Below are 10,876 nucleotides of genomic sequence, written 5' to 3' on the forward strand. Positions count from 1 at the left end.
CGAGCCCCTTGTTGTCTATAAATACTGCAATCTGTGACATTATAAAGTGGTGTATAAGTAGATAAAACTAATCTATAGATGTGAATCCATTTGATGATACATCTGTGAGGTTTAAGTTGATTTTAACAGCCCGGGCCAGGTCGGACCGAACATTTCTGACTTGGATTTTTTAAAGAAAATACAGTAAAAATGCTTCACTTTAAGGGCGCAGATTTCTTTAAATGCGATACACCTGGACATTATAAATTGGTGTATAGGTAGATATAACACTAATCTATAGATTTAATCACATTTGAAGTTACATCTGTGTGTTTAAAGTTGATTTTGACCGCCCGGGCCAAGTCGGACCCAACACAAGCCAAACACTTCTGATAGAGACTATGTTGAGAATGTAGAGGGAAAAGGGCTTCACTTTCGAGCCCCTTGTTGTCTATAAATACTGCAATCTGTGACATTATAAAGTGGTGTATAAGTAGATATAATACTAATCTATAGATTTAATCACATTTGAAGATACATCTGTGAGGTTTAAGTTGATTTTAACAGCCCGGGCCAAGTCGGACCGAACATTTCTGACTTGTTTTTTTTTAAAGAAATTACAGTAAAAATGCTTCACTTTAAGGGCGCAGATTTCTTTAAATGCGACACACCTGGACATTATAAATTGGTGTATAGGTAGATATAACACTAATCTATAGATTTAATCACATTTGAAGTTACATCTGTGTGTTTAAAGTTGATTTTGACCGCCCGGGCCAAGTCGGACCCAACACAAGCCAAACACTTCTGATAGAGACTATGTTGAGAATGTAGAGGGAAAAGGGCTTCACTTTCGAGCCCCTTGTTGTCTATAAATACTGCAATCTGTGACATTATAAAGTGGTGTATAGGTAGATATAATTCTAATCTATAGATGTGAATCCACTTGATGATACATCTGTGAGGTTTAAGTTGATTTTAACAGCCCGGGCCAGGTCGGACCGAACATTTCTGACTTGGATTTTTTAAAGAAAATAAAGTAAAAATGCTTCACTTTAAGGGCGCAGATTTCTTTAAATGCGACACACCTGGACATTATAAATTGGTGTATAGGTAGATATAACACTAATCTATAGATTTAATCACATTTGAAGATACATCTGTGTGTTTAAAGTTGATTTTGACCGCCCGGGCCAAGTCGGACCCAACACAAGCCAAACACTTCTGATAGAGACTATGTTGAGAATGTAGAGGGAAAAGGGCTTCACTTTCGAGCCCCTTGTTGTCTATAAATACTGCAATCTGGGACATTATAAAGTGGTGTATAAGTAGATAAAACTAATCTATAGATGTGAATCCATTTGATGATACATCTGTGAGGTTTAAGTTGATTTTAACAGCCCGGGCCAGGTCGGACCGAACATTTCTGACTTGGATTTTTTAAAGAAAATACAGTAAAAATGCTTCACTTTAAGGGCGCAGATTTCTTTAAATGCGATACACCTGGACATTATAAATTGGTGTATAGGTAGATATAACACTAATCTATAGATTTAATCACATTTGAAGTTACATCTGTGTGTTTAAAGTTGATTTTGACCGCCCGGGCCAAGTCGGACCCAACACAAGCCAAACACTTCTGATAGAGACTATGTTGAGAATGTAGAGGGGAAAAGGGCTTCACTTTAAGCCCCATGTCTTCTATAAATACTGCGATCTGTGACATTATAAATTGGTGTATAGGTAGATATAACACTAATCTATAGATTTAATCACATTTGAAGATACATCTGTGTGTTTAAAGTTGATTTTGACCGCCCGGGCCAAGTCGGACCCAACACAAGCCAAACACTTCTGATAGAGACTATGTTGAGAATGTAGAGGGAAAAGGGCTTCACTTTGAGTTCTGTGTTTTCTTTAACTACTGAAATATGAGACAATAAAGTGGTAAATAATTGGATAAAATACTAGTCTTTAGATATAAATAATGTTAGGAACTTTAGAAGTGCTTGGACAGTTATTAACACGTGTCGTGTCAGTCTTTTGACATTCGAGAATATCCATTTCCAGAAAACATCCTGTGTTGGTTTAACACGAATTAGTAAAGGTTAATTACCTAAACACGTTAATTAATGAAAGAAGAGTAGTCAAAACACTGTCGTTTCCTGCCCAGGACATCACACCCCTACACGCTAAGGTCGGTGAGAAGCATTCTAATCAAAGAATACACAGTCAAGACGCTGACTTTTCTACGAGACTCACGGTATGTAGTCATAATCATCAGTTAATTACATTGTTGAAGGTGCATTTTTATTCAAACTCAATTAAATGAGCAAAACTATACGTTTGTGGACATTTGAGATCTGCCTAGATATGCGCGTTTCGTTTTATTATTCTGCAATCCATTTTTAGTATTACCCGCTGGCCCGGCCCGGCCCGACTTTTCTTGGCCCGACTTTTAGGCAATCCCCTCCAACTTTGACACAACTGTGTTTGACTGTATAATATCAATAACAAACTATTGAACATATTTTTGGAAAATGAATGTTAATTAATTTGGTTTGATGTTATTTTGTCAAATTTGTGACAAATACTTACAAGAATCGAAAAAGAGAGAGCATATTTTGGGTCAATTCATTTTTGTTGCTTTTACAAGAGTTTTAAGTTAATTCATTCAACAACAATATTTGGTCCCAGTTTATTGATATTGTTGTTATGTTGTCATGTTTGTTTGTTTGACATGAATTCTCTTTGTTTTTCTGATGAACTACTGAATTTTTAGTTTTCTTATTAACTGCAGGAAAATCATAAACAATATACATAAAATGTATAATAAAACGGAAAGCCACCTGTTTTAAATATTCCAGAACAAACAACATTTGTTTTTTCAGGCCTATGGTAACACTGAGGTGTTGCAGTGTGTAGGGTGTTGCAGTGTGTAGGGTGTTGCTTTGTGTAGGGTGTTGCTGTGTGTACGATGTTGCAGTGTGTACGATGTTGCAATGTGTAGGGTGTTGCAGTGTGTAGGGTGTTGCAGTGTGTAGGGCGTTACTGTGTGTAGGGTGTTGCAGTGTGTAGGGTGTTGCAGTGTAGAGTGTTGCAGTGTGTAGGGTGTTGCAGTGTGTAGGGTGTTGCAGTATGTAGGGTGTTGCAGTGTGTAGGGTGTTGCAGTGTGTAGAGTGTTGCAGTGTGTACGATGTTGCAGTGTGTAGGGTGTTGCAGTGTGTAGAGGGTGTTGCAGTGTGTAGGGTGTTGCAGTGTGTAGGGTGTTGCTGTGTGTACGATGTTGCAGTGTGTACGGTGTTGCAATGTGTAGGGTGTTGCAGTGTGTAGGGTGTTGCAGTGTGTAGAGTGTTGCTGTGTGTACGATGTTGCAGTGTGTACGATGTTGCAATGTGTAGGGTGTTGCAGTGTGTAGGGTGTTGCAGTGTGTAGGGTGTTACTGTGTGTAAGGTGTTGCAGTGTGTAGGGTGTTGCAGTGTAGAGTGTTGCAGTGTGTAGGGTGTTGCAGTGTAGAGTGTTGCAGTGTGTAGGGTGTTGCAGTGTGTAGGGTGTTGCTGTGTGTAGGGTGTTGCAGTGTGTAGGGTGTTGCAGTGTAGAGTGTTGCAGTGTGTAGGGTGTTGCAGTGTGTAGGGTGTTGCTGTGTAGAGCGTAGCAATGTGTAGGATGTCATGTGTGCGCGCTGATTACATTCTTCTGCACAATTAACATACAGCTAGGACTTCCCTCTATTGTTTTCCCCCCAGCATATAATGCGGGGGGATATAGCGATCAGACAGTCTGTCTGTCCGTCCATCCGTCTGTCTGTCCGTCTGTCCGTAATCATTTCCTTTTCTGGGGCAGAACTCGAAAACCGATCAGTGTATTTGATCGAAACTTGGCAAATCCATCAGTCACATACTGAACTGGTGCCTTTTGCTATTTTGGAGTTTTAGAAATTTTTATTTTGTACGTTTCCATGGCAACAAGTTGGACATAGGTTCTATAAGGGTGGTGTTCATTTCCGGTGCGTAACTCAAAAACTGTTAAATACTCTCTTACAAAACTTTGCATGTCTACCAGGCACATACTGAACTGGTACTTTTTGCTGTTTAGGAATTTTATAGGGTGGGTTCACTTATTGAGTATAACAAATAAACTGTTAAATATTTCCTTGCCAAACATTGCATGTCTATATATAAAGGACATACTGAACTGGTGCCATTTGATATTAAGGAGTTTTAGAAATGTTTATTTTAGAATTTCCATTGCAGCTATTTTGACATGGGCTAAGAGAAATTTTGTGTCAGTTACCTGGTTTGTGACCATAACGTGTTAAACTGGGTGGTGGATATAGATGACTTCGTAGACTATACACTTGTTTAGTTATTGTTTCCTTGAAATTTGTCATTTGTTTGCATAAAAAACCCACAAAAACACACTTGTTTTACTTTCCATTTGATATGGATGTATACTTCTTCAAGAACATTCAGCTCTTGCCTCATTACATACAGAATTGCACATTTACTCGTGGTTACTTTACAGACAGCAGGCGGAGGGATATGTCATCTTTCTGATGACTCTTGTTTCAACTGTAGATTATCTCTAAAGAATTGACAATTTACTCACCTACTTTCAGCAATAAATATTTGTGTCGTATTTATTTTCATCTATTCATTAATTTATTTCAACTTTCAGGCTGTATTTTAAATCTGATTATTATTAATTTTGTTACTTTGATGCTTTATTTTAAGTCAGAAGATGCAGGCGTAACTGGACATTCGTTACAAATAATTATACTCATCGGCTTCGATGGCTCGTACATTATTTGTAACGAATGTCCTGTTACTTGTGTGCTGTCCTGAACTTAAAGGGCATGTAGGTTCAAAATCTGAGTCGTCTCGCCAGCACTGCTTTTATTAACCCAAGTAATCACCAGATACCAATTTGTGCTAAACACAAGTCAAGATTATAGTCCATCATAAACAAATCGTTGTTGCCCTTTAAGTGACAAATATTGACAAAACTAATATTTTATGTTTCTTGATTTAGGTTATTATGTGGCCGCATTTCAGACGGAATCAACAAAAGCCTTGACCTTGGAGGCGATGTCGGACTGCATACGTCATGACATCCTAGAGGGCGTGGGAGAGACGGGAATCAAGTGTGGCGTCATCGGGGAAATCGGTTGTGCCTGGCCTCTGGAGGGTGAGTCATGACAAGTGGCTTAACCCCATTATTGTAAACGCTGACTGACTGAGATAAGGATTCGATGGACACAATGAATGACCTGTCTGACTATGTGTTATCGTACCCCGAGGGTATGGATTGCAGCTCCTGCTGTCAACAGCTAGTTTCCCAGCCCAGATTTGTGTATTTGATAACTGACTTCCATATTTTAGGTGTTTATGGAGGTAGTGTACAGTGTCCAAACTGATTTTTACGTGTATACGTTCATAAAGGCAAAAATCAATTTAAGTCAGTTCTTATGAATAAATAAGCCAACAGTAATAACTTCATCGACTGCTTATTTAACTAGTTACAAAAAAGTGTTGACAACGATACGAAATAAATTAATGCAATAGCTGACTACACCAATAGGTGATTACAACAATAGGTGACTACAACAATAGCTGACTACAACAATAGGTGACTACAACAATAGGTGATTACAACAATAGGTGACTACAACAATAGAAGACTACACCAATAGCTGACTACACCAATAGGTGATTACAACAATAGGTGACTACAACAATAGGTGACTACAACAATAGGTGACTACAACAATAGGTGACTACAACAATAGATGACTAAAACAATAGGTAACTACAACAATAGGTGATTACAGCAACAGGTGACTACACCAATAGGTGACTACAACAACAGATGACTACAACAATAGGTGACTACAACAATAGGTGACTACAACAATAGATGACTACAACAATAGATGACTACAACAATAGGTGACTACAACAATAGGTGACTACAACAATAGGTGATTACAACAATAGGTGACTACACCAATAGGTGACTACAACAATAGGTGACTACACCAATAGGTGATTACAACAATAGGTGACTACAACAATAGGTGACTACAACAATAGATGACTACAACAATAGGTGACTACAACAATAGGTGACTACAACAACAGGTGACTTCACCAATAGGTGACTACAACAATAGGTGATTACAACAAGAGCTGACTACACCAATAGGTGATTACAACAATAGCTGACTACAACAATAGGTGATTACAACAAAACCTGACTACAACAATAGCTGATTACACCAATAGGTCATTACAACAATAGCTGACTACAACAATAGGTGATTACAACAAAAGCTGACTACAACAATAGGTGATTACAACAATAGCTGACTGCACCAATAGCTGACTACAACAATAGGTGACTACAACAACAGAACTTTTGTCTTCTGATATAGAATGTCCAAAAGGTAGCAAATTTGACACAGTGTCTCATCCGGAAGATATGCTTCTGTTGATGTTGTGTATGTAGGTTATGTGAGACGGATGTTCTCTAATGTGATTGGCTAAAACTAATAACAAGACATTGGTTAGAAACTAAATGATGGTAGCAGTGGCACATGCACTGAAGAACGCTGTGTAAGCTCCTTAGAAATGTCTTTGTGGTGCATTTGATGAACAACACGACATGTTTACAGAGTTTGAGAGACGGTCAATACAGGCCAGTGCAGTTGTCCAATCAGAGCTGGACACTCCAGTCATCATCCATCCTGGCCGTAATCCGGACGCACCTTTTGAGATTCTGAGAATATTCCAGGAAGCTGGAGGAAAGCTGCACAATGTAGTGATGTCTCATTTAGACAGTGAGTATATATCTGTATATCCAGTCTAGAGGAGGTGAATATATATCCTTACACCCTGTTAAATCAGTGTTAATGTCTTTATATCCAGTCTAGAGGAGGTGAATATATATCTTTACATCATGTCAATACAGTGTTAATGTCTTTATATCCAGTCTAGAAAAGGTGAATATATATCCTTACATCATGTCAATACAGTGTTAATGTCTTCATATCCAGTCTAGAGGAGGTGAATATATATCCTTACATCCTGTTAAATCAGTGTTAATGTCTTCATATCCAGTCTAGAAAAGGTGAATATATATCTTTACATCCTGTCAATACAATGTTTACTAGTCTTTATATCCTGTCTAGAAAAGGTGAATATATATCCTTACTAGTCAAGACAATGTTTATATGTCTTTTTGTCCAGTCTAGACAGTGAGCATATACCCTAATATTGAGTCTGGATAGTATAGACATCTTCCTACCACAAAGCACTTACCATTCTTACCATTCTTGAATTTCAGGAACTTTTGTGGACACGGAACATCATTCTGAAGTTTGCTGAAACACACGTACCTTGAATCAAACCCCTACCATTCTTGAATTTCAGGAACATTATGGACAAGGAACATCATTCTGAAGTTTGCTGAAACACACGTACCTTGAATCAAACCCCTACCATTCTTGAATTTCAGGAACATTATGGACAAGGAACATCATTCTGAAGTTTGCTGCAACACGTACCTTGAATGAAACCCCTACCATTCTTGAATTGCAGGAACATTATGGACAAGGAACGCCTGCTGGAGTTTGCTGTAATACACCTACTTTCACTACAAACACTAACCATTATTGAATTGCAGGAACAATTTTTGATAAGGAACGCCTTCTGGAGTTTGCTGCTGAAGGTGTCTACTGCGAGTATGACCTGTTTGGCATTGAGACATCCCACTACCAGCCCACACCCTCCATCGATATGGTCAGCGACGCTCAGAGAATCCAGATGATCAAGGTCTTGGTGGACAATGGCTATGAGGACAGAATCTGTATTGCACAGGATATACACACCAAACACAGACTGGTATGTAGGCCTTAAGGTGGTATAGGTGGTGATTGTTGAATAATACTAAAGAGTGTAATATAGTGCTATATGTTTGTCGTCCTGAAGTCTGTAGGTACCACATCATGAAAGTAATTGATGCACCAAAACATTGACAGGTTCATCTGAGGTGAGGTGAAATGGGGTTTAACGTCGCGTCCAAGATTATTGCACTTATATAGCGACGTGCACGTGTGTGTGTGCGTGCCTCCCTGCCTGCCAGCTGATGTGGTGTGGTGAGGTGAGGTGAGGTGAGGTGAGGTGAGGTGAGGTGAAATGGGATTTAATGGTGCATTCAAGATTATTGCACTTATATAGCATGTGTCTGTGTCACTGTGTGTCTTTGTGTCTCTATGTGTTTGTTCTAGTGGGGACTAATGCTGTTTATATAGTGCTAGCCCACCGAGATACCATGCCACATGAATACCCCACTCAGACACAGTATACTGACTCCGAGCCAACCAGTCCTTGCTTTAACCCCTTAATGCCGAGCGCCAGACAGGGTAACAACAAGTACCATCTTTTAACGTCTTTTGGTATGACGTGGCCGTGGATCGAACCTCGGACCTTCCGCTCTCCGGGCGGACGCTCTACCACTAGACCACGGAGGCGGTCGGTTCATCTGAGAGTCTTCAGTCTAGCGTAGAACCTCACATTAATGTAAGTTTGTTGTATTGAGTGAGTGAGTGAGTGAGTGACTGAATCATGTGTACTTCTGCAGTCGGCAATAGTACAGATATATCGTGGAAGTAATCCAATATGGACCAGAGGTTGATAGAATGAACATCCTTGTCAGGGAAAAATGACAATATCAGTCAAGTCACACATTGCAATCATATGATCAGTTTGGGACCTGCATTCTGTTTGGAATACCTACAGGTAGAAGTGCTCGGCATTATACAAAGATTTGAATATACTAATGAATATGGATTACAGTATGTTTGGAAAATACTGGGACGGTGAGGTAGCCTAGTGGTTAAAGCATTCACTCGTCATGCTGTAGGCCTGGGTTCGAATGCCCACATAGGTACAATGTGTGAATCCCATTTCTGGTGTCCCTGCCATGATATTGCTGGAATATCGCTAATAGCAGCATAAAATCCAACTCACTCACTCACTGGATAATACTGGTATAATGTTTATTTGAAATTCATGCATATTTTATAGCATAACCAATTTCAAGAAATGCCTGCAGTATATTTTTTAACGTATCGCAATACATATATAATTATTGCAATAAATTGCAATATGAAAGTTGGGCCAATACCCATCACTACCGACAGGTGTCAGATCTATTTGTTAAACATCTTGTTGAGTGACATTCATGAAAGAAATCATATATCTAACCAGTGAGCCAGTAGCCAATCCCACAGCAAACATTACTGGCTCTCCACATTCAACATGAAGTATAGAAGAGTAACTTAGAAACTTGGACAATAAGACACTAAAATAAAAACAGTATTACAGTCTCTAAAGATTAAATCCAACTTCACTCTTACATTTGCCATCAGCACCTTTCTAAGGCAGTTTGAACTTATTTGCACCCCTAAAGAAATTGTACAACTTTGATTGTGCCATCATATTTTCTAATCCACACATCCCAATATTGCGGCAGTAATAATGATGGGGTGTGTACTGTAAAGTCTAATATGATTGGCTGAGGAGGCAGTCATCCAGTTGCATTACTGTTTTAAAAGTACTTTGGGAGTGCTATAAAACATCATATCTGCTGGTTAGTTCTATGGCCAGCAGGACCGCCTCCGTGGTCTAGTGGTAGAGCATCCGCCCGGAGAGCGGAAGGTCCGGGGTTCGATCCCCAGCTGCGTCATACCAAAAGACGTTAAAAGATGGTACTTGTTGTTACCCTGTCTGGCACCCAGCATTAAGGGGTATTCATGTTAAACTGCGGCATGGTATCTCAGTGTGCTAGCACTATAAATCCGCATCAGTCCGGACTAGTACAAGCAGCCACACACACATACACGTGCATGCACGTCGCTATATAAGTGCAATAATCTTGGACGCGATGTTAAACCCCATTTCACCTCACCTTATCCTCTATGGTCAGCACATATTAGACATGAAGTAGTTATGTAATTATGGGACCAATACGAAATAAGTAAGTGAGAAAAGTGTATATGTTTTATCATTTGTTTAAACTTCGAACTTCAAAATGTTATACAAGACAGGCGGGATTAGAGTTTTGACAGATTGCTGTCTTCCCCTAAAAAAGTACTGGTAACAGGAGAACGGGAAGGCAGCTGTTTCAAATGAGTCCAATATAATACTGTTGTTGTTTTTCCAATTATTACCAATCCATGTTTTAGGGGTTAATATTTCGTTATTTCTTTTACAGACCAAATATGGCGGACATGGTTTTTCGCATAACTTGATCAACATTGTCCCCAAGATGCTCAACAGGGGAATATCTCAAGAAGCTGTGAATAAAATCTTGATAGAAAACCCCAAAAGATGGCTCACTTACCAAAGATAATTAATCAGAATTATCTTAATATTTTGAATATTTTACCGTGCCCCAATCTCATTAAAATCAGACCTTAGTTCTCGCTACCGCTAAACAAAGATTTGAAGACATCCCATTAGGGGTCACGTCAGAACGACCATTCATCCGACCAATGAGAGCGTCGCTTACCAGATCATGAAAGTGACAGTCGGAATGTGATTTCTAATCATACAACTTCGAAAACTTTAACACGGGGTATCCGAACGATAGTTACAGGTTTAACGACTGAATCCATACAATCTCGACCATCTATTAGCCATTCCAGAATGTTCTTTTGTTTAGGTTTCAAATTTGTAATCGAGAATTTGTCAAAATATGGTTCAAGCGTAGTCGCCAATTTGAAATTAGTGCCGTAAAGTACAAGAAAGCTGCCTTCTGAGTGGTCATTCTATTGGTCGGTCAAAGTTCGCGCAAGGTCGTTCTGACGTGACCCGATTTGGGATGTCATCAGATC

At 39.2% G+C, this 10,876-nt stretch overlaps 1 protein-coding gene across 4 annotated transcripts in view; it reads left to right on the forward strand.

Annotated features, from left to right (window-relative positions):
- The window catches only part of LOC124142572 (phosphotriesterase-related protein-like), a 36,211-nt gene extending 25,553 nt beyond the window's left edge, over positions 1-10,658 (forward strand). For 2 of the 4 annotated variants that reach the window (XM_048400293.1, XM_048400294.1), the window contains exons 6-9: positions 5,011-5,166; positions 6,653-6,817; positions 7,663-7,880; positions 10,255-10,496. In XM_048400293.1, coding sequence (XP_048256250.1) covers positions 5,011-5,166; positions 6,653-6,817; positions 7,663-7,880; positions 10,255-10,392 — 677 coding nt within the window. In that variant the 3' untranslated portion in view covers positions 10,393-10,496. Of the gene's footprint in view, positions 1-5,010; positions 5,167-6,652; positions 6,818-7,662; positions 7,881-10,254 lie in introns of all 4 variants that reach the window. The other 2 variants (XM_048400291.1, XM_048400292.1) reach the window with 2 other exon arrangements.
- Positions 10,659-10,876: the final 218 nt, after the last annotated feature.

Source organism: Haliotis rufescens, unplaced genomic scaffold (assembly GCF_023055435.1).
Source record: "Haliotis rufescens isolate VD_foot unplaced genomic scaffold, xgHalRufe1.0.p SCAF_2, whole genome shotgun sequence".
NCBI lineage: Eukaryota > Metazoa > Mollusca > Gastropoda > Lepetellida > Haliotidae > Haliotis > Haliotis rufescens.